Here is a 23,666-nt window from a genome sequence, read left to right on the forward strand (position 1 = left end):
ACAAAATCAAATAAGACACTTGAGGTTGAGGCAAATAAAGATGAATTTATTTTCTTCAAAAATTAGACATCCATCCATCTATTATCTTTACATGCTTGTCCTTAGAGGGATTCTGGTGCGAGGCGGGTTCACCCTGGACAGGTACCAGTCCATCGCAAGGAAATACAGAGACAGACGGGACAAACAATTATACACCCACACCTAAGGGGAATTTAGAGAGATCAATCAACCTGACAGTCATGTTTTTGGACTGTGGAGGGGAGCCAGAGTACCCGGAGAGACAAAAATTAGACAAAGCCAAAGGAATTTCAATACAACTTTTTATGTAACTTCTACAAGTTTAAACTTCAGTTCAAACTCAAAATTACATAATTTAAGGAGCAAAGTAAACAACATCAAGCATTGCTTGATTACAACACTAACTTAAAGCAGCAGCTGAGTCTAAACGGAACAGCTGAAGGTCAGTGTTCTAATCAAGGTTGTTGAATTCTTGGTTACTGAAAAATACAGCAGATAATAAAATGTGCAAAATATTTAAATCTGTGTCAGGCTTAAATTGTTTATAATTTCATGCGTTCTTTGTATTTTTTTGGTGAGTATTCTTGTGATGGATTTTAGTAGTTTGTAGTTCACTGCAACATTAAACACAAATGTTGTAAGTTGTCATATCATTCTGAGTCTTGATGCTGATTTTAAGAGGAAACATGAGCTATGTAAACTTTTTACAGCATCTATAAGAAGCATAAGTTCCACCAGAGGAGTTAGATAATGTAAGAACAGCAGCTGCAGTGTTAGCGCTAAGTTTGGTTTCTTACTCTGGTTGAGAAACGTTTGATAAAGCTGACCCTCAGGTCTTTATTGACCAGTCCATAGATGATGGGGTTAATGATCGGGGGAATGATAAAGATGAGGATGCTGAAGAACTTTTTTATATTTTGGGAAAGAGAGGGGAACCTGTAACTCACAATCACAATCAGTGACGAGGTCTGATAGAGAACGTAAACAACAATGTGTGGAGCACAGGTCTGAAAAGCCTTGCTGCGGATGCTGCGGTTTGTTCTGCCTTGTTTTAAGGAAACAGTCAGGATGCTGATGTAGGAAAAACTGACGAGAATGAAGGTCACTGTACTTAAAGTCCAGGTCATCGCTAGACCTGAAAGAATGAAACACATGGGTTAGGGTTAAATAATGACAGAAATGGAATATGATGCTTCTCTCCTCTTGTGAAAGAGGGAAGCACTGACCATAGATGTCGCTGACGGGAGTAGGAATGCAGGCCAGGTTCAGGATGCCCCGGTTGCTGCAGTATATTAGAGGGATTATGTGGCCGCACAGCGGGACGTTCATGTGGAAGGAGAAGAGCACAGCGATGAGCAGCAGAGCAACGATCCAGGCCACAGCGCAGCAGCTGTGCAGCCGAGCCGAAGTCATGATGGAGTGATACCTGAGAGGCTCACACACTGCCACATACCTGCAGAGAGACAGAGCTGTCAGGGAACAAAATCCCTAAAGCTGAAAAACATACAGTCCTTAAAACTGTTCAACTTCAAACCTCAAATTGAAGGCAGTTTCTTAAAGCTAAAATTACTTTTTAATATCTAAAATTTCCTCAAAAGCAGTTAAAATGTTTTATGACTGAATTGACCAACAATTACAAGCGTTCAGATACAACAGTAAATTCTCCCATGTGATCTTCTCAGATGTAATGATAATAATTCAGTCAATGTAGGACAAAAAATACCTTATTGCACTGATTTATAACTAGGATTGACTGTGTGATTAAACTGAAATCAATTTTTGAGTCTGCAGTCAAAACTTAGAGACTATTTGAACCATGAACTGCTCTGCTTTTACATCTTTCCTTACCTGTCATAGGCCATTGCAGCTAAAACAGTCGACATTGCTGCACCGTATGTGTGAGCGCAGAATGCCTGGACGATGGCTGGGATGTAGGCGATCTTCTTCAGCCCCATCAACAGATCCATCATGAGGCGAGGAAGCACCATTGTGGCCCCCAGCAGGTCACAGACCATGAGGTGACAGATCATAACAAACATGGGTCTGTGCAGGTTCTTGTCTGTCATAATAACACAGATCACCACACCGTTCCCCAGCAGCACCGCTATGTAGGCGAGCAAAGCCAACAGAAACATGAACGGTCCGTTGCCTGGTTGAACATCAAAGCCCTCCAGTTCAAACACAATCGGCTGTTTGAGAGGAATCACCGAGGTTTGGTTCTCCATCCAAAGCAGTACAGCCCTAAAGAAGCAGAACAGATTAAACCTCAGATGATACCAAGTAACACCAAGTAATTACTACTCTATGTGTGATGGAGAGAGTCAGCCTCCTCTCTGCTGAGAGCGCTAACATTGCTCTGAGGTGTTGATGAAAACCTGCGTCCCTTTAAAGGATTTCCACGTGTTTTCAACACATTTCCAAACATAGAGGTACCATGGAAACACCAACTCAGAGTTGCCTGTCAGGGTAATAGCTGACAGGCAACTGTCAGCTATTACAGTTGCCTGTAAGAGTTGATTGTCTCTGCAACTGCGTCAGTTGCAGAGACAGTCAACTGTCTGTCAGCTGTTTCAGAGCTGACAGAATGTGAATGTTTATTACATTAAAAGATGTTGACGAGGATGAAAATGAAAAACACAGGATAACTTTGAGTGTACAGTGAAGAGTCATAAAATAAAGTCTAAAAGGACCAAATAGGTCAAACAGAATCATCATGAAATCCAATCAGTTGAAGAACAAAGTTGAGAATGCAGATCAGAGGCAGAGCTGTTAGAGGACAGCAGTTCTTCAGGTCTCTCACTTTATTCTTTTGTTTTTCCCTCCAAATTTATCAGAGAGTTGTTGATTGTACTGATTGGCTTTTGAGAAAAATCTAATCATTGTAAGTCCTGTTAAGCTCTAGTTAACAGGATAATACTCCTTATAAATTAGGCCAATTTCAGGTAACCTACAGGGCATTTGGTGTAGCTCTGAGCGTTAAAAGGTTCTGTAAAATTATAAATCAATCATTGCATCATTTTGCTGGTGGCATTTTTGGTTTGATATTTTTACTGTTTTATTTTTAGTAGTTAATTAGTTTTCATTATTATTTCTACATTTAGTTTAGAGTTACTAGCTCAAAAGGCCTGTATTTATAAAGCGCTTTATCAAGTCCAGAGGTCCCCTAAGTTCCTGACATGGTTTTTATTCATAGATCACCCAGGTTTCTGTTTTACTTCAGATCAATCAATAGGTATGTTCATGGTATTCATTCATTGTGTTTAGTTATTTATTCTATTATAACTATGTTTTCTCCATTTCTTGCTCCTCCTTGCTCCCCTCTCTCACCTGCGCCTCATTCCTAACCAGCCTGCTCCTTGTCAGTAATCAAGCTCCTCTGTTTTTTAAAGCGCTGGTTAATCACTTAATGCTGAATTCTCTCTTTACACCCCAGATGCCATCTCATCTGCACCCAGTCTCTGTTTGTTCTTGCTCCCTGTCTTTTCCTTCATGCTTTGCTAAGCTTTTGTTTAATCAATTTTACATGAATTTCTTACCCTCAACTCACCGGCTCAACTTGTTCTGCATTTGGATACAATAACATGACAATAACCTGAAAGTCTATTTACTTCAGGAATTTTCAGTGAAACACAAAATAAATCTCAGCTACACACAGATGAATGTTTGTAACCCTTTATTTCTGTTAGTAATTATTTTATATTTTCAGTTAATAAAAATGACATTTATAATTAGAATATCACACCGTAAGATTAAGATATTATTTAATACAAGTATGGCTTGATGAAAAGTATCGTGCTTCAATGTTATTTTCAAATGGTACTTCTAATCTGAAAAATGGGCATTATTGGAACACATTCTCTAATTTATTAAATATGACTGTACACTTTGTTATTCACCCATTCATCATTGATGGTGGTAAACTACACTGCAGCCACAGCAGCCATAGGGAAGCCTGATAGATTCATCCTTAGTGAGTGTCAGGGAAAATCTACCTTTAACATTTTCCTTCGAGTGAACTGTGTGTAGCCAAGAGAAATTGTTTGAAATAGTTTTTTAACATGCATATCTTGCAGTGTGTTTTTGTCTAGTTAAAGTAGGACACCTGCATGCAGAGATATTGCTTTTGGTGCAATTACGTGTATAAAAAGAAAGTGTGTAATCTTTGTTTTCCAGAACTACGTACTATTTTCTGTAAGAAGCTGTGTAAGTAAACTCTCCTTGCTGCAAAGAATAAATTGACAGACAGGTCGTCTCTTCACTATTTTCTTTGGTTTTTGAAACACATATTAAAAATTCTATAATAAATTGGCGTCACAAACTGGATTCAGCGAGCTGACCATGAGGAGTCGGGTGACTTGCCATCCTGAAGACTAAATCTTCAATTCTCCTGAAGTAGAAAAGAAGGGGAACCTGGATCTCATCCCCTGTGTTGAAATATCACATTATGTTTATCTTGTTTGATGTAATATATCTGGTGTATAACCTGAACCTAGATGTTAAATCAGTACCCTTTGCTACCCCTAATCCTAGCCCTAACCCAGTATTCATAAAGGGTGTATGGATCTTTACACCCTTTCAAGGAACATGGACCATATTCTCTGATGTTCCTTATAAATGTCCAGTGAGGAATCAGACATATTTTGTCCCCTTTGTTAGAAAATATCATGCATATTTTTTAAAGTTAGCATCAGTCCCCCCAAAACCCACAGTAATGTTTTGTTGTGTGTTGTCTGACTTGCACATAGTATGAAAAACTTAGCCAAAAATAATTACTTTCAACCAAATAAACAAATATTGCAAAATATTTTATTTTAAAGTTTGTAAGGATTTGGGTTTTTAGGTGAGTTTATTAGTTAATTTAGTCCCTGCGTCTGCGTGTCTTGGCCTTAGTTGTTCCCAGCTGTGTCTTGTTCCCTGATTATCTCCTTGTGTATTTATATTCACCTGTGTCTGTTTCCCCATCTGACCTTGTCTGATGTTGTGTCCTTGCCATCGCTGTCTGTTTAAATTCCAGTGCTACCAGTTTGTCAGTTCCTTGCTTACTCAGCCACCTGTGCTGCCTAGATTTTGTGTTATGTTGTTTATCATCGTTAAAACCATCATTTGCTCTACAACCTGGGTTCACCACTTCCATTTTCCTCACCAAACAACAACTCATGACGAAGTTACTGTAGACTGGAGTTGTGTTTGTAACTTTTGTTGATAATCATTTTAAGTCAGATGCAAAGAATCCATCTGAATGTTTTAAATTGTAAACGGCAATTATTTTGTGTATAATTTTCTTGTCTCTGTTATTAAAATGACAGAAAAGAGAACATTAAGTGAGGTATCTAGAGAAAATAGTGGTTTAATATTATATCCTTAATATGCAAGTTGTAAGAATGCTAATAAAAGAATGACTGACTTTTGGTAAAAGTGGATTCATTCCGCAAATGCTTGTTTGTTTTGATGATATTTATTTCAACCTTTTTGAACAGGCTTAATCAAAGATTTACTTTCACATGACGGAAAACATTTTCTACAAATAAAAAGTTTATATAAAAAATTTCGTATCTCCTTGGACTGTAAACCATAAATAACGGGATTGAGGGTCCCTGGGACAATGACGAACAAGACAGCTGAGAGTTTCCTGTAGTCTGAATATTGGGGAAACCGATGGAGAACAACAATCATGACGCCACTAAGGGACATAATAAGATAAACGACCAGATGTGTGCTGCAAGTCTTAAATGCTTTACTGTTCAAAGATTTGTTCTTAGTGGCCAGACAGACTGCTGTGATGCTCCCATAGGTGAGAACAATGCAGCCAATAGATGCTACAAACAGCAGCACAGTGAATGTCAGACCATAGATATTATTAATGATCACACTCTCGCAGGAAAGCTTGAAAAGTGAGGCGTTATCACAGAAAGGGTTGGTGATGAGGGTCCTGCATCGGTTTAGCCTCACAGTCAGACCCAGCAGAATAGCAACCAGCACAAACGGCACGCCCCAGGACAGCGCTACCAGCTTTACTATCATCATGTTGGTCATTATTGTGCTGTAGAACAGGGGACGACAGATGGCCACGTATCTGTCAAAGGCCATGGCCATAAGCACTGTGTGGGAAGTGGTGCCAAACATGTGCGTAATAAAAGCTTGAACCACACATTCATAATAACTGATGAGACGCTCAGATGGAGGCAGCAAGATGTCTGAAAGCAAACGGGGTAAAATATGCGTACTTCCAATGATGTCACTGACCGTCAGGTTGACAAACAGCAGATACATGGGCTGATGAAGGTTCTTTTCAAAGACAATGATTATTAAAATACCCAGATTCATAATCATAAATATGATGTAGGAAAACAGAAACAGGAAAAAGACAAGGCTCACTGAGTAATCTGCAAACTGCAAGCCCTCCAGCTGAAGTGTGGGACTGTTGTAGGTGTAGTTTTCCATCTGGCTGCAAAACAAAGCAATGTTTAAGACAACAGACAGTTGGTCGAGAAGCTACATTAAATTACAATTTCTTAAACAGATTTACTACAAAGATTAAATTAATTAACAATAATTACAGACAAAGGTAGAAGAAATTGACATTTAACATATTAAAAGAGCAGTACATCCAGCAGGTTGATGCACACTGCATTCATGTAGAGTACCACAGTTGTTTTCCAGATTACTTGATGTCGATTGTATTTCTTGATGCATTTTTAACTTTAAGAGGGAAGGGTCAAATTGCCAAGATAATGTGTGATGTAATCTTTTGCAATGTTTACTTGCAACTGTCACTAGACAGTTCTTATTGGTTCTGCAAGCCTAATGATCTCAAACTTTATTGTTTAGTTTTTCCCACCAAGTCTATCAGAGTTGTGTGCTTGCATTGATTGGCTTTTGTCAAAAAGAAAGTTGATTCTGGCTGCACCTTTGTAAGCTCTAGTAAATAAGTTGATACTTATTATTCATTAGGCCAATTTCAGGTAACCTACAGGGCATTTGGTGTAGCTCTGAGCGTTAAACGGTCCTGTAAAATTATAAATCAATCATTGCATCAATTTCCTGATAGGATTTTCATTTGGATATTTTCACTGTTTCACTTTTAGTCTTTCATTAGTTTTCAATATTATTTCAACATTTGCTTAGCAGTCTCGCTTACAGTTACTAGTTTTAATGGCCTCTACTTGTAAAGTGCTTTATCAAGTTCAAAAAACCCAAAAGTGCCTCACACTACATTCCTATTCAATGAATTAAAGTTTTATTGTCAGGATCTTATGTTTTTGTTTTTCTGCGCTTGTAGTTTTGTTCATTTGCCTTTTGTGTTCTGTCTTAGTTTGATTAGATTAACCTGGTTTCTGTTTTACTTCAGATCAATCCATAGGTATGTTCATGCTATTCATTCATTGTGTTTAGTTATTTATTCTATTATAACTATGTTTTCTCCATTTCTTGCTCCCCTCTCTCACCTGCGCCTCATTCCCAACCAGCCTGCTCCTTGTCAGTAATCAAGCTCCTCTGTTTTTAAGAGCGCCGGTTAATCACTTAATGCTGAATTCTCTCTTTACACCCCATATGCCATCTCATCTGCACCCAGTCTCTGTTTGTTCTTGCTCCTTGTATTTTCCTTCATGCTTTCATAAGATTTTGTTTAATCATTTTTTATAAATTTTTCAACTCAATGGCTCAACTTGTTCAGCATGTGGATACAATAACCTGAAAACCTATTTATTTCAAGAACTATATTACTAAATGAAACAATTATATATATTAACGCCACAGATGGATGTTTAAAAACATGACAAAACACACCAAAAAAACCTTCCATCAAACCTTTTGACAGGTCACTTCATTGTGCGGTAGGCGGGACGTGCGGTGATTGGAAAGAGGAAGTCTGGTAATGAGATATGACGTCATCATATATATCCGGTAACAGGATTCCTGGCAGAGAGACATATATTTGAATTAGCCAGTAGAAATTGATCAAGACGGATGTCTGGATACAATACCAGGAAATCTCCTTTGTTTCACGATATAAACGGGATTAGGTTGATAAAAACAGAGTCATAAAATAATTGTATAATAATAATAATTGGTTAGGGGTAAGGTAAAGGGTAGAATGCAGAAAATGAATGAAAGTCAATGTCCCCACAAGATATGAAAACACGACTGTGTGTGTGTGTATGTATGTTGGTAAAGTTGAATTAACTGGATATTTAGCCTGAATACACACGACAGTTATGGAACATGTTCAATTGATAGGACAGTATTGATGTCCTATTGATTGGAGGGTGTTGTAAAGGATTATATTTCACAGCTTGTAGAGTCCTTGAAAATGGAAGAGGGGGTGGAATCTGCAAGTCAGAGTCTACAAGAATAAATTCACAAAGACAGCTTGTTTCTTCGCCATTTCTTTGGTTTGGAAACTCATATTAAAAATTCTACAATTTGCTCCCATACGTGAGAACAATGCAGCCAATAGATTTTACAAACAGAAGCTCAGTGAACGTTAGACTATCAATACTATTAATGATCATACTCTCACTGAAGAGCTTGAAAAGTGAGGAATTATCACAGAAAGGGTTATGAGCGTCCTGCATCAATTTAGCCTCACAGTCAGAGCCAGTTGAATCCCAACCAGTTCAAACTAGGAACCCCTGCACTAGCAGCTTTACTATCATCCTGTTGGTCATTATTGTGCTGTAGAACAGGGGACGACAAATGGCCACGTATCTGTCAAAGGCCATGGCCATATGCACTGTGGGGGAGGTGGTGCCAAACATGTGCAATAAAAGCTTGAACCACACACTCAAAGGTAGAATAAGAAAAGAAATCTAAATGAGAAACTCTTGAGAAATAACACAATCAGAGTGTTAAACAGGTGTCTGCATGTTTGACCGAGTCAAGTTTGCCCTCTGACACACCAAGGTTTAGTGTTAAAGGATGGAATCTGAAGGTCTGCTCATGGTGGAAGAGTCTCAAGTTTCAAAACCATGGGTTCCCCTAGTGCAGATGATTTTGGTCTGAAAGTATATTTTAACCACTGCAGTGGTTAACTGCTGAGCATGTAGCAGGAAGGCTGAGAGTCAGTTCCTCCACATCTGGAGCCAAGGCTTTGAACCTGGATTACCCTCTTTTGACAGGATTTAAATGTTTGCCTAAATCCTACCATCATGGGTATAATAAAAAGCAAGAAACTTTGGAAGTATGTTTTAATTATAACAGGAAAATCTGGCCTTCGGGCTTTTCTTTTGGGGAAATGGGGGTCCGGGACAGATATTAGTGCAGGGTTTGAAGGGAGCTTTTGATTTTTACAGACAATGCATACTTACCAGTTTGTCTTTCTTTGTCATTGTTGCAATCAAGTCTTACGTGGCAATGATATTTATTTTAGAATAGATATTTTTATTAATTCTTACTTGATAACAGAATTATCAAAGGATTAAACTTGCTGCAAGACTACTTAGTAAAGACTTTCGATTGTATTTACTTTGTCAACTTTTGCTTTTCAATTAGTTTGCTCAAAACACTCCAATGATTCAATATGATGCACTAGTTTCATCACTGGTTGTTCTAGTTGTCACTGCTAAGGACAAGCAATGTTGTTTCTCAAGCAAATGTAATCATTAATGAGGTCCACAGTGAACTGTTCTCTAACAAACATTTACAAACAGTTTCTGGTGCTAATTAGCCCTTAGAGAGAAACATGGAAACCAAGAATTAGACGTTAATAAGGGCTCAGAGAATAACACCAAAATACAGGAGGGCAATAGCGACATTCCCGAAGGTCTAAAAGGACTTACATTTCTGTTCAAGTTTGATAAACTTCTTATCACTGATTATGAACAGGATTACATAATTTATTTACTCTTTCAGGCGGTGAGACTGAACAAAGCAGGGGTTCAAACCAGGAACTTTTTTCAGACAAATTCCTCCCTCTTGAGTCACTGTCAGAAAATCAATACCAGACGCATATTAGATAAATTCTCAGAAATCTTATAGAAGTATTGTTTTAATGTTATTTCTTTATGGATCAAATTTGAATTTCCCAGCTTTGGAAATCATCTTGCCTTCAAAAACATCTATTCATAACCCACATATATTGACTAGATGCCTTATGAACTTCACATGTAAATAGGCTAGTAAAGCTTCATTATAAAGTTATGGTTGATCATAGCATGCTAGCCTTTAGCATCAGTCGACATAAGGACTTTCCACTCATATTTGACTAGTTCTTGAAGTTGAGGAAGTCAGTTTTAATCAATCGCAGAAATTCTTGGTGACTTGAAAATTAATTTTTAATGGCAATTAGCTATTTTTGTGGTTAAATACGGAGTAAATAAAAATAAATGTTAACCAAAGTCAAACACTATTTATTCACAGAAGAATGAGAAGTGAAGGTTAATGAAAAAAGCCACTTGGAGCCATTAACTCTCTTCATGACAGTCTCTGAACACAACACTCCAGATTTAATTGAATTGCTTGCTGGTCTTTAAGACTCAGGGGACAAGAGAGGCCTCATTTCAGCCAAGTCCCAAATAAAGCTACATACAGTCAATCAGTGAGTAAGTCTGTTCCAATGAAGCCAGTGTTGAGGAGATAAAATAGTCATTAAAACAAGAACACTTTTATCTTGAACAGTACAGATCATGACAGGCTGGTGATTACTAGCAGCATTCACTTCTCCTGGATGAGCATGAATAGACAAAATACTGTCACTTGCATTGACTCATTGACTTTGAGCATGAACTCTTACTGATAACCAAGTCCAGAGTGTGTACTCAATTGTGGGTTCCCTGTTTTACATGTTGACCAGTGCTTTTCAACTCCAGTCCTTCATTTAGTACAAGTGCTTCATTGGTTTTATCCGACTATTTCTGTTAGAAATAACATCAATGTTATGCTCAGTGAGGAAGTTGTTAACTAAGATTACTTTTCCTGATATACATCTGATATTTAGCAAAGCCAGACACAATGGTAGATAATTTTTAAATTTGAGGTTGCTTTAGACAGGGATCTCATAACATCAGAATTAGGTTTATTTTAGACGACTGCATTTTTTTTCAGTAGTAGTATTTCTGTTAGGTATTAGCACAGAGATCCTGTATTGTGCTGTTGGGGGTGCAGATGAATTCTGGGAGAAGACGGGGGCCTTCTCCATGTCAGACTTCTATGCAGATTGGAGGTGTTGATAATACAGTGTAGTTAGTCAATTGTGAATTCCAAGCGTTATGTGTTGATTGATATTTTCGGTGAAGTTAAGAAACAACAGGCCAGGAGATGTTGGGTCTGATAAAGAAGAGAAGAAAGAAAGATGTGGGATGAGGGGACTAGCGGCACTGGGTGTCTTCAATGTGTGAAAATTGAGGTGCAGGAAAGAGCCAACCACAGACTGGCACAACCCTCCATGTCCGCAAGATCCATTATCCCACAGCCCAAACCTGACTGTTGTGTAGTAGTACATGTGGTGTGATGTCACAAATGTTAATTATGAAGGTCTGGGTGCCAGACTCCCCAGTTGAGAAGGCTTCCCAACTCAAAAGTTATAAAAAATGGATAGGACAATCTTGCGAGGTACAGTTATTTCTCCAGTCAATATAAAAGTATGTAGGAGTGTTTAGGTCAGCCAGAGCTACATTTAGGGTGTAGCTTTAAATGTGTATATGATAATTAGAATGATGGATGTTATCAATACTCAACACCAATTCCAGTGAGAAATTTGGGAACTGATCTAAGATTTCAGAGTAAGTGTCACTTGGAGGGTCATGAAAAGCTTGATACCTATCCATGGGGGCCAATAGACGATTGACAGGGCACACCCCAGATCAACAGTGAATCTGTTGAAACTTTTGTAAATTTTGTAAATGTTGTAAAAATGTTGTAAATTTTTTATTATTGTTGTTGTAGTTTACTTTTGGAGGCTTCTTCAGTTTGCTAGACTTCAGTCTGGCTCCATTTTGTGAAACATTTTATTCCCTTTGAGAAACCAGCAGTAGAAAATTCTCTTAAATGTAAACTGTGGTTTCTTTTACAGATAGACCCAAACTAAACATTACATAGCTAAACATTACATTAATCATAATTTTCTATTTACTGTTTACTTTTAGTAGTAGAGAATGTTTCAAAGATACTAAAATTAGTTCATGTCCAAACTTTTAGCAGTTTCAACAGATTCACAATTTCTTATAAAATCATGGAACGTCTAAAATGAGAAACAAACTTTTTGATATCATTTGTGTTAAAAATGTAGGGTTAGATGCACATGTAATGGCCAAGTGTTGTTGTTGAGCTGCACATGATTTTTTTTAGGATTACATGACTCAATATGGAAGAATATCTACACCCTACCAAATGCCAAATTTGCTTTCAAAATGTCATTATTTACCAAATGACACTTTATGACAACAGTCATCAATATTTATGAAGAATTATTCAAGTTCATGACAGGTGTTATGTCATGTTTATGACAGTGTCATGTCAGTCTTATGCACGACTGACATGCATAAGACTGACATTATGTACATTACATTAGGTAATGAAGTATTACCTGATGTACAAATTAAAGTGTGAAGAAGAAACCTTTCCAAAGATAAACCCCTTTGAGACAGTTGTAGTCACAACATGGATTTCTTAACATTACGTCAGTTAGCATGCAACCATAAGCACACCCATCCAAAGATAAACTATATCTACCAACAGGAGCATTGCTGCTGACAGATGGTAAAATTTTCCCACAGATACCACGCTCCTCTCCATGCGCTGCCTGTTACTGTTATTTATTTTTATTGATTCTATGATAAGACTTTTGTTGCTGTGTTGTGACTTACTGGTTTCAGCTTTTGTTTTTCAGACTGATGGAAAACGTCACCTACAACAGTTTTATGCTCCAGCTGGAGGGCATAGATTTCACAAAGGATGTTGTGTACATCGCCTTTTTCTTGTTCCTAGCTTTCTATATTTTTACTATGACTCTTAACTTGGGTTTTTTGATTCTAATCATTATTGAGAAGAGCCTTCACCAGCCCATGTACATTCTGTTTTGCAGCCTGACAGTCAGCGACATCATTGCAGTTACAGAAGTCTTTCCTCGCCTGCTGGTGGATATTTTGAGGCCTCCGTCTGAGCGCCTCATCAGCTACTATGAGTGTGTGGTTCAGGCGTTTCTGAATCAGTGGGTGAGCAGCACTTCCCACACGCTGCTGATGATCATGGCCTTTGACAGATACGTTGCCATCTGCAACCCTCTGCGTTACTCTGCGATTATGACCAGCAGGATGCTGGTGAAGCTCACGGTTACCGCCTGGGGCGTTCCCTTCTTGTTTGTTTCGGTTCTGATCGGACTCTCCGTCAGGCTCAACAGATGCAGGACTTTTGTCTCAAGCCCGTTGTGTGACAACGCCTCATTGTTTAAGCTCTCCTGTGAAAGTGTGGAGATCAATAACATCTATGGCCTCTTTTACACCGTGCTGCTGCTGGCAGCATCGGTCGGCTCCATTGTTCTAACCTACGGGAAGATTGCTGTGATATGTCTGACCAGTAAGAACAAATCAATGAAGAAAAAAGCCCTGAAAACCTGCAGCACTCACCTGGTTGTCTACCTGGTTTTGTCGTTCAGTGGATTTAGTGTTATTGCTCTGCATCGATTTCCGCAGTACTCGTATTACAGAAAAATCCTCACCATTCTGTTTTTTATCATACCTGGAAGCCTCAACACTATTGTTTATGGTGTCCAGTCAAAAGAAATACGCAACTTTTTATCTGAAAAAATTAAGTCACATCAATGTTTACAACTAAAAAATAACAAATAGTGACACAGACTTTATTTTTCTTGTATACCCAATAAAATGTGAGTTCCAACTTTTAGGATGTGGTTGTTTTTTACTGTGTAAATGTCTCACTAAAATTCCTTTTGTTGCAGTGAATTTATGCTTTGCGTCTAGAATAATAATAATGAGACTTCATGTTAGTAGAAATGTGCTTATTAAGGATGAATATATCTTAAGTTGTTTAATCTCTTTTAATCTGACGAGTGTTTGTAGCTGACTCGTGATTAACCACAAATGAATCCGATTTTTTAAAAATATTCTTCATGTACTTTAACACAGTGCTTTTTTATTTTTATAATATTCTTTGAAACACTGGAAAAAGAAACTTTTCTCTTTGAAATGTAACTTTATTATAGTTGCAACAATATCAAGCAATACAAACTCAGTAGCTGGAAAAAGGGTTTCACCCTTGCACTGTGCAATTTCTGGCATTTGCACAGAAATCAAACTTAAACTGTATTTAATTTATTTGTATATACTTTATCTTTTCAGGCGGCTGCTGTTTTATTGTATAACTGCAGGTTGCGCTTGCTGCCCAGAGAAGCGGCACGTTAAGCACGTTCCGTTTTGTTGTTTTTTTCGGTCGCACACTTAACGTGATTGTTTACAAGGAGCGATCGTCGTTATGCAAACTGCATTTGGGAGCAGATTTTACGAGTTTTAAAAGGAACAATATATTTCCCTATCGAATCTTCATAATAAAAATGACATTTTAAAAAAACTGATTTCCTGATTGCATTTATTTAATTTCATCAATGCAACGAAACACAATACATTCATATTGTAACGGAAGGTAAACTTAAAGCACCATCGTACAACAGAGTCACCTGGTGCGTCATTCCTTCCAGGACGCACAGCAGGAAAATAAACATTTAATCATGAATGTACGCACTTATTCGCTTTGATAATAGGCTAGAATAGCTAATATAAACACTTGAAGCCTGTGTTGCCTTTATTATAAGCCTTATATAAGACTTTTAATTTTTTGCGGCTCCAGACAGATTTGTTTTTGGGTTGTTTTTGTTTTTTTTGGTCCAATATGGCTCTTTCAACATTTTGGGTAACAGGTGTTATGCCGAGAATTGCATGCCCTGTCTCGGGAGCGCGCATCGCTCTAAACTCTCGCATATTGATGAGAAAACGGACTAAAATATGACCAAAGAGGAAACTTTTAAAGATATTCGTAACATTATCACGTCTCTTAACCATGTAAGCCCTAAAACGGTGGGTTTTATTTCGCAGATTAATTGAAATAAATACGGTTTTTACAGCTTTATTGAGACATATGAGTCGAATGTTTTTCAGTCAGTGTCTGATGAAAATGTTCTCCACAGATGGTCTGAAATTCCCCGATTTTTCTTTTAACACCATAATAGCTTAAAGCATTACAAAGCAGAAGCCCGTTATATAGAACATTTTATATCATCCTTAACTGTCTAGTCCCCAGGCTCAGCTTCTTCAATGGAAGGCATGTTGGTGGGATTGAGGTGGTCTTCGAAGTATTGTGCCCACCGGCCCTCAATGTCCCAATGTCTCCATGGCCTCTCCAAACTCCTCCCACGCCCGAGTTTTTGCCTCATTAACCACCTGAGCCGCATGCCGCTTCGCCCGCTGGTACCCATCAGCTGCTTCCGGAGTCCCACAGGCCAAAATGGGACTCCTTCCTCAGCCTGACAGCATCCCTCACCGAAGGTTTCCACCAACAGGTTTGAGGGTTGCCACTGCGACAGGTGTTACCCCGCAACCTTGGAGGGCTGAGGGTAATGTATGTGATGGTCTTCCCTCAACGTGTGGTGCTGTGGTATAGAAAAGATGAGGCACACACGTTAAGCTTTCGCCAGCATAACAGGAAGATTTATTCTTCTTGTGTAATGAACATATTTTCAAATATTTGTTTTTTTTAACAATTCAAATAACAGTGCATGAATTTGCTTTTCGATATTTCAATAACCTTCATGACCTATTCTGCATAGGTAAAACACACTTTAATGTCCAAGCATCTTATCTTACAACAGTACCTTATCTGCCAGATAAATAGATACAAAACTGGAAAGAAAAAAATGCATCAAACCAGTTCAATATGAAATTGGTAGTACTTTAGCCGTTTCTCAGCTAGCTTAATACATAGAAACCAAAGTCCGCTAGCATTAGCATACCCCAACCTCCAGAACTGTGTCCCGTTTTCCACATAATACTCAACGCAAACCGGACAATATGACTCACTAGTCAACAACCGATTCAATGAGCTCTTTAACTCCCGACGGTCATCAATATATATGTATAAAAATACATTTTACCAACCTGTGGTATAGAAAAGATGAGGCACACACGTTAAGCTTTCGCCAACATAACAGGAAGATTTATTCTTCTTGTGTGCTCAGTCCTTTCTATACCACCAACGCGACAGCGTCCCTAGCGGCCGCGCGCGGAAGTGCACGGACGAAATTAAACAAAACTATCTAACTTATTACAAAAATTAAAAATACAAAATGAAAAATAATGTTGGGGTGCCTATTTTTCTACTTCTTGGTTTTTTTCACTAATAACTTGTTTTTCCACCCCTCTACACAGGCACCAACAACCTTGCGGCCACAGCTCCAATAATGGAAACACGGAACATGGTCCACTAAGACTCAATGTCCCCCACCTTCCCCAGAACGTGTTCAAAGTTCTGCCAGAGATGGGATCCGTCTCAGGGGATTCCGCCAGACGTTCCCAGCAGACCCTCACAACATGTTTGGGCCTGCCAGGTCTGACCGGCATCCTCCCCCACTACCGGAGCCAACTCACCACCAGGTAGTGGTCAGTGGACAGCTCTGCACCTCTCTTCACCCAAGTGTCCAAGACGTACGGCCGCAGATTAAATGACGACAAAGTCGATCATTGAACTGCGGCCGAGGGTGTCCTGGTGCCAAGTGCACAACCTTATGCCTGAACATGGTGTTTGTTATGGACAATCCGTGACGAGCACAGAAGTCCAACAACAGAACACCACTCGAGTTCAGATCAAGGGGACCGTTCCTTCCAACCACGCCCCTCCAGGTCTCACTGTCAATGCCCACGTGAGCGTTGAAGTCCCCCAGCAGAACAAGGAAGTCCCCAGGAGGGACACTCTCCAGTACCCCTTCTAAGGACTCCAAGAAGAGTGGGTAATCTGAACTGTCGTTCGGCCCGTAAGCACTAACAACAGTCAGGACCCGCCGCCCCACCCGTAGGCGGAGGGAGGCTACTCTCTCGTACACCGGGGTAAACCCCAACATACAGGCGCCGAGATGGGGAGCAACAAGTATGCCCACTCCTGCCCGACGCCTCTCACCATATCTCACCTATGAGACACCTACAAAAACACCTATGATAAAGCCCAGCAGCTGGAATGGAAACAAGCATGAGAAGATAAAGGCCAGACACAGTCCCAGGGCTCCCTCGTCGCCTCCAGGTGGTCCCAGGGCTCCCTCGTCGCCTCCAGGTGGTCCCAGGGCTCCCTCGTCGACTCCAGGTGGTCCCAGGGCTCCCTCGTCGCCTCCAGGTGGTCCCAGGGCTCCCTCGTCGACTCCAGGTGGTCCCAGGTCTCCCTCGTCGACTCCAGGTGGTCCCAGGTCTCCCTCGTCGACTCCAGGTGGTCTCAGGGCTCCCTCGTCGACTCCAGGTGGTCTCAGGGCTCCCTCGTCGCCTCCAGGTGGTCTCAGGGCTCCCTCGACGACTCCAGGTGGTCCCAGGGCTCCCTCGTTGCTTCCAGGTTGTCCCAGGGCTCCCTCGTCGACTCCAGGTGGTCCCAGGGCTCCCTCGTCGCCTCCAGGTGGTCTCAGGGCTCCCTCGACGCCTCCAGGTGGTCCCAGGGCTCCCTCGACGCCTCCAGGTGGTCCCAGGGCTCCCTCGTCGACTCCAGGTGGTCCCAGGGCTCCCTCGTCGCCTCCAGGTGGTCCCAGAGCTCCCTCGTCGCCTCCAGGTGGTCCGGCCCCTGTGCCGACATTGTCCGCGGGATCCGCCTCCAGGGATTCGCCTTCTGCGCCACGGACGTTGCCCCCTTGCTGGATGGATGGATAGTTTTGGCCCCACTTGGAGAACATTCAATCCCCATGAAGACAGAAGAGCCAAGGCTGGGTTCCCGAAGCTGCGGCAGCGGTTTGACACCCCCTATACCTTCTGGGCTAATTTTCCCACCGACCTGCAGCTTAGGAAGCCCAGAAACACCTTCCTGAGCAGATGGATTACCACAGCAAGGGGCAGCCATCTTGCTATGGCAATCCACATTTTAGAAAACAAAAGAAATGTTTTAATCACACCTTAGCAGAATTTAGAGACCAATTAACTAAAGTCGTGATTTTAGACTGTGGCAGGAAGCCGGAGTACCCGGAGAGAAACCTGCAAACAGGAAACTACTTTTTGAAGAGAGGGGGCAAAGGTCAACTAGACAAGCCAAATAAACCAACAGTCATTTTTTTGGACTCTGGGATGAAGCCGGCGAGAACCCACTAATGCACTTGGAGAAAATGCAAACCCCATAAAGACAGAAGAACCCAGGCAGGAACTCAGACCCAGGCAAATGTCTTATTCAAAGAAAAGAAAAGAAATGTTTTAATCACACCTAAGCAAAATTTAGAAACCAATTAACTAAACAGTCTCAATTTCAGACTGTGGCAGGAAGCCGGAGCACCCGGAGAGAAACCTGCAAACAGGAAACCTGTCAAATCTTTTTACCTTTCAATCTAATAATTTAATTTAACTGAACACATCAGGATAAGTGTTCAGTCCCAGTCAGATTTCTCCAGCCTCAAATGGTCAATAATGATTTGTTCTGGGATTTTTTTATCTTCCGAATTTGTTATTTTTAGCTCCTCTCCAAAAGATCCTTGATCATGTTGAAGAGGAGGGGCTGGAGAAACTGTAACGTCAGGTGTGACTTCATTTCTTACCTTTTCCCACAGACATCCGCCGGTTGTTCCTTGCCGTTGAAACGCCTTTCCAAAACTAGTTGCTGCCGTCGTCCAGACAGACCTGGGACACACTTTGGTCTGCTACCTCCTCCTAACCCGACATCGCCACTTTTGCAAGGTCCCAATGAATCGAGAGCGTTGAGGGAGAAAACGCCTCTCTCTGGCACCGAGAAGAGCATTAGAAATGCTCCTTCGGGCCGTGCTCCATCGGGCCCTTGCCGTGGCAATCCATCTGCTCCACCAGGTGTTTCTGGGCTCCCTCAGCTGCAGGTCGGTGGGTAAACTAGCCCAGAAGTTGTAGGGGGTGTTAAACCGCTGCCGCAGCTTCGGGAACCTTTTGAAGATCAAGTCAATGATGAAAAACTTGATCCCTACAGAAACACCTAGGATTAAACCCAGCAGCTGGTATGGCAACACGCATGAGAAGAGCAAAACCAGCCAGAGTCCCACGTAGATCTTTACTGTGGGCTCTGGCCGGACCCAAATGCACACATTTTTGATCTTCTCAAGCGTGTCGGCCATGTTTCCAAAAAGCTCCTGGGTTTTGTGAGCAGAATCGAAAGCCAAGTGGACCATATGTAAGACACCTGTGCCTTTCAGATGTTCCCCTGGCTCACACATGTCGGGTATGATGCTCCTCGGGATCCTCCAGCCTTTGGAAATTAAATAATTTATGGAAAGTTGGAGAATCACGAGGAGCACGATGGAGGAAATGGTCCAGCTAAACCACACTGTGCACATGTACAGACAGAAAAAACAGGCTGTCATGTACACAGAGTGCCAGCTGGATAAAGCAGACAGGTTGTTAAAAAATTGTGCCACAGGTCTGAAGTCTCGTTCAAGGCGTCTCATGTTCTTTGTCATCTTTATGGGGCTTAGTGGGTCCTCCCTCTCCACAATCGCCTTTGGTTGGAAACGGAGTTTCTCCCTAAACGCTCTAAGGCGATCGCGGATCTTCATCTTGGCTGTCGTTGTTCCTGGTCTCTCTGAAAAGTGTGTGGGCTCAATGTTGGAGCGCAACACATTACATCTTTAGAACTTCTTTGATCTATTGTGATGTACATGATGTCATCTATGACCTCATCAGTGAGCTCACTGGACTTCTGGGGCAAGGTCTTGCTTCTGATTGTTGCTATGGAAACGATCAGAACAGTTCTGAATGAGTCAAGCTGAAATAATGACTAAATACTTAAATATTAAGTAATATTTTTTATTTAACATGAAGAGATTAACAGTAGATTTCTACAAATTAGAATTTTTGCGTTTGTGGTTTTCCGTACCTGCTGTGGTATAAGTGGTTGTGTATTCCAACCCTGACTGGTTTCGATGGAGTAGGTGGGCGTGGCGGCGTGGCGAAGTGACCTGTAACACCATTGCCATATGTTTGGCTCTAGATTCCACATGTTTCGACTGAGCTGCACCAAACTTACTGGGATGGATCCTTATCCAGCCCCAGACAGGAATCCATAAGAATCTGCAGACTTAAATCAGGGATTTGTTCCTGATCACTGTTTTCTATTTGTCTTCCTTTTTGTAATACCACACACTCCAAGCGTTCCAGTTCAACCTCAGAACACCATTCAGCCCATCGTCTTCCAGCATTACATCACCAGTAACATTGTCCACAGATTCCAACTCAAACTCACTCCTACTTAAATCTACAACAGACTTTACTGAATGTTTTGTTCCATCAACAAAACCAAACAAACCAGTTCTGTAAAACTCACCAAAGGTTGCACAACTTGAAGGCTTGAGTTCACTATCAAAGCGATAAGGTAGAAATAACTGCATTATGCTTTGGTAAAACTTTTCTGGCTCTTTTGTTTCAGAGAAACGCACATATCGAACAGCTGCTGGTTTTGTCAAAATTCTTTTTGCAATAAACCCAAAGTCATTATTCAACTTTATTGCATTTATACATTTCTCAAGTTTTGTCAAAACGCTATAATCTGAAGCCAACTTAACCAGGCACATATTATTAAACATATTATCATTCGGCCTATTCTTATAGCGGTCAACTATACCAGTCATCCACATGTCTTGTGGGGTAAGATCCTGTGATGTAGCTTTTGTCTCAAAACAGAAATGGGAAAACTCATTTTCACAATATTATCACCAGTTGGAATAAAAATAACGCTCCGAGAAAACTCCTTTAAATGCATGTTGGTGAGTCACATGTCACTTCATCCATCCAAACACAAGAAATGAAGTGACATGTTGATGTACAAATCACTTGAGGATTTATCCTCAGAAATCAAATCTGGATTTTATCCTCAGATGAAGAAGTTTAGAAATAAATGTGCAGAAACTTAAACTGGTTCTTGGAAATGTGTGGCTTTAAAATCAGGGCAAAAACAATAAAAATGATAATTACTCACCTGGAAAATGTGAAAGCAGACATGGTTTTTACAGGAAACCCATCTTTTGGATTCATGAGAATAAAACCTCGAGTGTAACCAATGCAGCCATTTTAATTCATCAGCATCATCGGTCCATCTGAGTCGGCGCGGTTACGACACGTGGGTCAAGCGGCAAACAAGCCTGTGAGCATGACGTCAGCTGCGTCTGAATAGCACGAGGTCTTCCCCTTCCTGACATTGCCACGTGGTGCAAAAGTATATACACAAGACCAGAGTGCAAAAAAGTAGATAACAAAAGACTTGGTTTACAATGAAAAGCAGAGTTGAATAAGAATTTTAAACGAAATTGGCAGGAGCTGCCAGCACCCACTTCTGCGCCATTGACCGCTCAACAGCGCCCTCATTTCACAGCTTTAAGCAGATAAACTGACTCATTATGGATTTATGTCCTATTAATAAAAACTCTCTGATGAAACAAAATAAAATGCAGATCTGATCCGGTTCTGTTTTCACATGGTCTTAACTGCCTCCTTCACAATAAAAGCCTGGAGTTCTCACCCTTAGCATGTTTGTAAGGACAAACCGAGCCTGCATTAATCATGTAATATTAATTTTAGTCGGCCATGCGGAGTTTAATGTGACGTTCAGGAACAATCCGATTCTTTTTTTAGCGGCTCTGTGCCCTGAACAGGAGGACTCAAGTCTCAGTTAGTGAGAGCCTTTCTTTGTTTTGTTTTGTTTTTATGACTTTGCTTGCTTATAATGCTCTGCATGTGTAGTTCGGCGGAGAATGGGATGTTTTGTTGAGCGTTAGACCTTATTGTTACCCAACAATAAGGTCTAACTCTGTGGCATGCCCAACCACAGTGTTAGCCGTGCCCGTCCTGGCTTCGAAGCTGTTTATTTTATTTTTTTGTTTTTGTCTCCCGAGTGGTGAACTTTCCACTAGTCTTATGTTCATATGACACGGAAAAGACTCCTGCACTTCCATTATATGTGCCCCCTGTCCACCGCACTTTTACAGTCGTTAAAACGGTTTAATCCGTTGATAAAATGTAGTAATGCGTTTTTCCGAGCCGCCTTTAAATGCAACATTAGCGTTAAGCGCCAGTGGGTTGAGGACAAACATGTTGCTATGCAACAATCATGGCACAAAACCATTAAAACGCAAACATCTTTGCACTTTTTCCCCCTAAACACACCGAGTAAGTAGAGTAATGCTGTTGGACGCAATGTTAGCTGGTTAACGACAATAAGTCTCGTTAAGCTAGTTAAGAATAGTTTTTTTTCCAGCTGGGTATTAGTAGTTACATTTATGTGTCCACACTGGAGAGAACCTTAATTATAACCTGTCAAAATGAAGAACGGCTTCAAATTTTTACATCGTTTTGAAAAAAGAAAAAATGGTCAAATGCGGAAAATATTCGTTAACGCGGCCTCTGCATGTAAGTATCAGCCGATCACCATCCACCGAAATTAAGGAAATCGGGTGGACCTGGTTCTGGTTCTGGTTCTGGTCCTGGTTCTGGTTCTCTCCACTGGTTGCTCTGGTAACAGCTTGCTGGTTTCCTGTGGATAATCAGACGAGGTTTTATCCTTTAGCGTCAACTGAACAGAACAGTTCTGGACCTGGGCACTACCGGACCTAGATGGTACCGGACCTGGATGGTTCCCGGACCTAGATGGTACTGACCCGGTTCATGTGTCAGACTCAATGTCGGATCAGATGTTGAGGGAATGAACGATTCCCTGTTTGTCCTGATCTAATGAACTCAAACCTTCACAATAGCAATCCCGGTTTATTTAATCTGCAGGACTCTGGCGCCCTCTGCTGGCCGCCATTCGTCACTGCACTCTAGAGTTTATATGGGAAAATGTTTTTCTTTTGATCAGATCAAGAGGATGAACGTTGTAGTGTCCTGCTTATCAAACTTTAGCAGGCTAAGCTGGACCACATTAAATCTTCAAGAGATGGATCCATTTCTGCTGCATGAATATTAATATTATTAGTGAAACGAGTGAAACTCGTCTCTGGGCCCAAATACAGAGACGAGCCCTGCAGGAGGAAAACCATTTTAATGACAAATGCCAAAACGTTTGGAGTCTGGTGGTTGTCATGGAGATTCATTGTTCTGGGTCATTGATGGAGTGGTTCTGGTCAGTCGGCCTCTCCACCGGTCCAGGTGTGGATCATGATTCTGACTCAGGTTCTCTGGAGACCAAAGCCTCAGTTCTGTAGGTGTTTCTGGAAAACTGGAAAAAATTTGTTTCTGTTGTTCAGGCTCTTCAGATCGGAGCAGGATGTCCTGCTGTTTCACACTGTAAAGTTCGGGTTCTGACCGGGCCTGGATGGGAATAAATTGTTTTCAGTTTTCCAAAGTTGTGGTTAATTGTTCAAGTCATTATGAAGACGATATTTGGCACCAAACAAAAAAGAAACCTGGAAACAAGCAGAAAGTTTGTGTGGAATAAGAGAGCAGAAAGCTGAGCTGCTGTTTCTGTTGATTTATCTTCCCTTAATTATGGTATTAAAATTAAAATTAGTCAGGTTA

General features: G+C 40.8%; 3 protein-coding genes across 4 annotated transcripts; 1 reads left to right on the plus strand and 2 right to left on the minus strand.

Annotated features, from left to right (window-relative positions):
• Nucleotides 1-25: 25 nt before the first annotated feature.
• LOC116729030 (olfactory receptor 2K2-like) lies at nucleotides 26-2,289 on the minus strand. Its single transcript, XM_032577415.1, has 3 exons — nucleotides 1,867-2,289; nucleotides 1,245-1,471; nucleotides 26-1,153 (listed from the first exon to the last, which is right to left on the minus strand). The coding sequence occupies exons 1-3, from the start codon at nucleotides 2,241-2,243 to the stop codon at nucleotides 798-800; spliced, it is 960 nt and encodes a 319-aa protein (XP_032433306.1). The 5' UTR covers nucleotides 2,244-2,289; the 3' UTR covers nucleotides 26-797.
• A 1,509-nt stretch (nucleotides 2,290-3,798) lies between these two features.
• On the minus strand, nucleotides 3,799-8,914 carry LOC116729025 (olfactory receptor 52K1-like). Of its 2 annotated transcripts, none has more exons than XM_032577409.1 (2): nucleotides 7,828-8,914; nucleotides 3,799-6,463 (listed from the first exon to the last, which is right to left on the minus strand). In XM_032577409.1, the coding sequence occupies exon 2, from the start codon at nucleotides 6,457-6,459 to the stop codon at nucleotides 5,479-5,481; it is 981 nt and encodes a 326-aa protein (XP_032433300.1). In that variant the 5' UTR covers nucleotides 6,460-6,463; nucleotides 7,828-8,914; the 3' UTR covers nucleotides 3,799-5,478. The 2 variants fall into 2 exon arrangements, with proteins under 2 accessions (XP_032433300.1, XP_032433299.1); XM_032577408.1 differs by lacking the exon at nucleotides 7,828-8,914 and adding an exon at nucleotides 6,624-6,676.
• A 3,812-nt stretch (nucleotides 8,915-12,726) lies between these two features.
• LOC116728007 (olfactory receptor 146-like) lies at nucleotides 12,727-15,100 on the plus strand. The gene has a single exon (XM_032575717.1). The coding sequence runs from the start codon at nucleotides 12,849-12,851 to the stop codon at nucleotides 13,800-13,802; it is 954 nt and encodes a 317-aa protein (XP_032431608.1). The 5' UTR covers nucleotides 12,727-12,848; the 3' UTR covers nucleotides 13,803-15,100.
• Nucleotides 15,101-23,666: the final 8,566 nt, after the last annotated feature.

Source organism: Xiphophorus hellerii, chromosome 11 (genome assembly GCF_003331165.1).
Source record: "Xiphophorus hellerii strain 12219 chromosome 11, Xiphophorus_hellerii-4.1, whole genome shotgun sequence".
Lineage (NCBI taxonomy): Eukaryota > Metazoa > Chordata > Actinopteri > Cyprinodontiformes > Poeciliidae > Xiphophorus > Xiphophorus hellerii.

Excerpts from the sequence above, each read along its gene's own strand:
- LOC116729030 (XM_032577415.1), bottom strand. The coding sequence starts at position 2,243 with ATGGAGAACCAAACCTCGGTGATTCCTCTCAAACAGCCGATTGTGTTT. Across the intron at positions 1,472-1,866 it reads GCTGCAATGGCCTATGACAG|GTATGTGGCAGTGTGTGAGC; the intron begins GTAAGGAAAGAT and ends GTCTCTCTGCAG. Across the intron at positions 1,154-1,244 it reads TCCCGTCAGCGACATCTATG|GTCTAGCGATGACCTGGACT; the intron begins GTCAGTGCTTCC and ends TCATTCTTTCAG.
- LOC116728007 (XM_032575717.1), top strand. The coding sequence starts at position 12,849 with ATGGAAAACGTCACCTACAACAGTTTTATGCTCCAGCTGGAGGGCATA.
- LOC116729025 (XM_032577408.1), bottom strand. The coding sequence starts at position 6,649 with ATGCAGTGTGCATCAACCTGCTGGAT. Across the intron at positions 6,464-6,623 it reads TGTGCATCAACCTGCTGGAT|CCAGATGGAAAACTACACCT; the intron begins GTACTGCTCTTT and ends TTTGTTTTGCAG.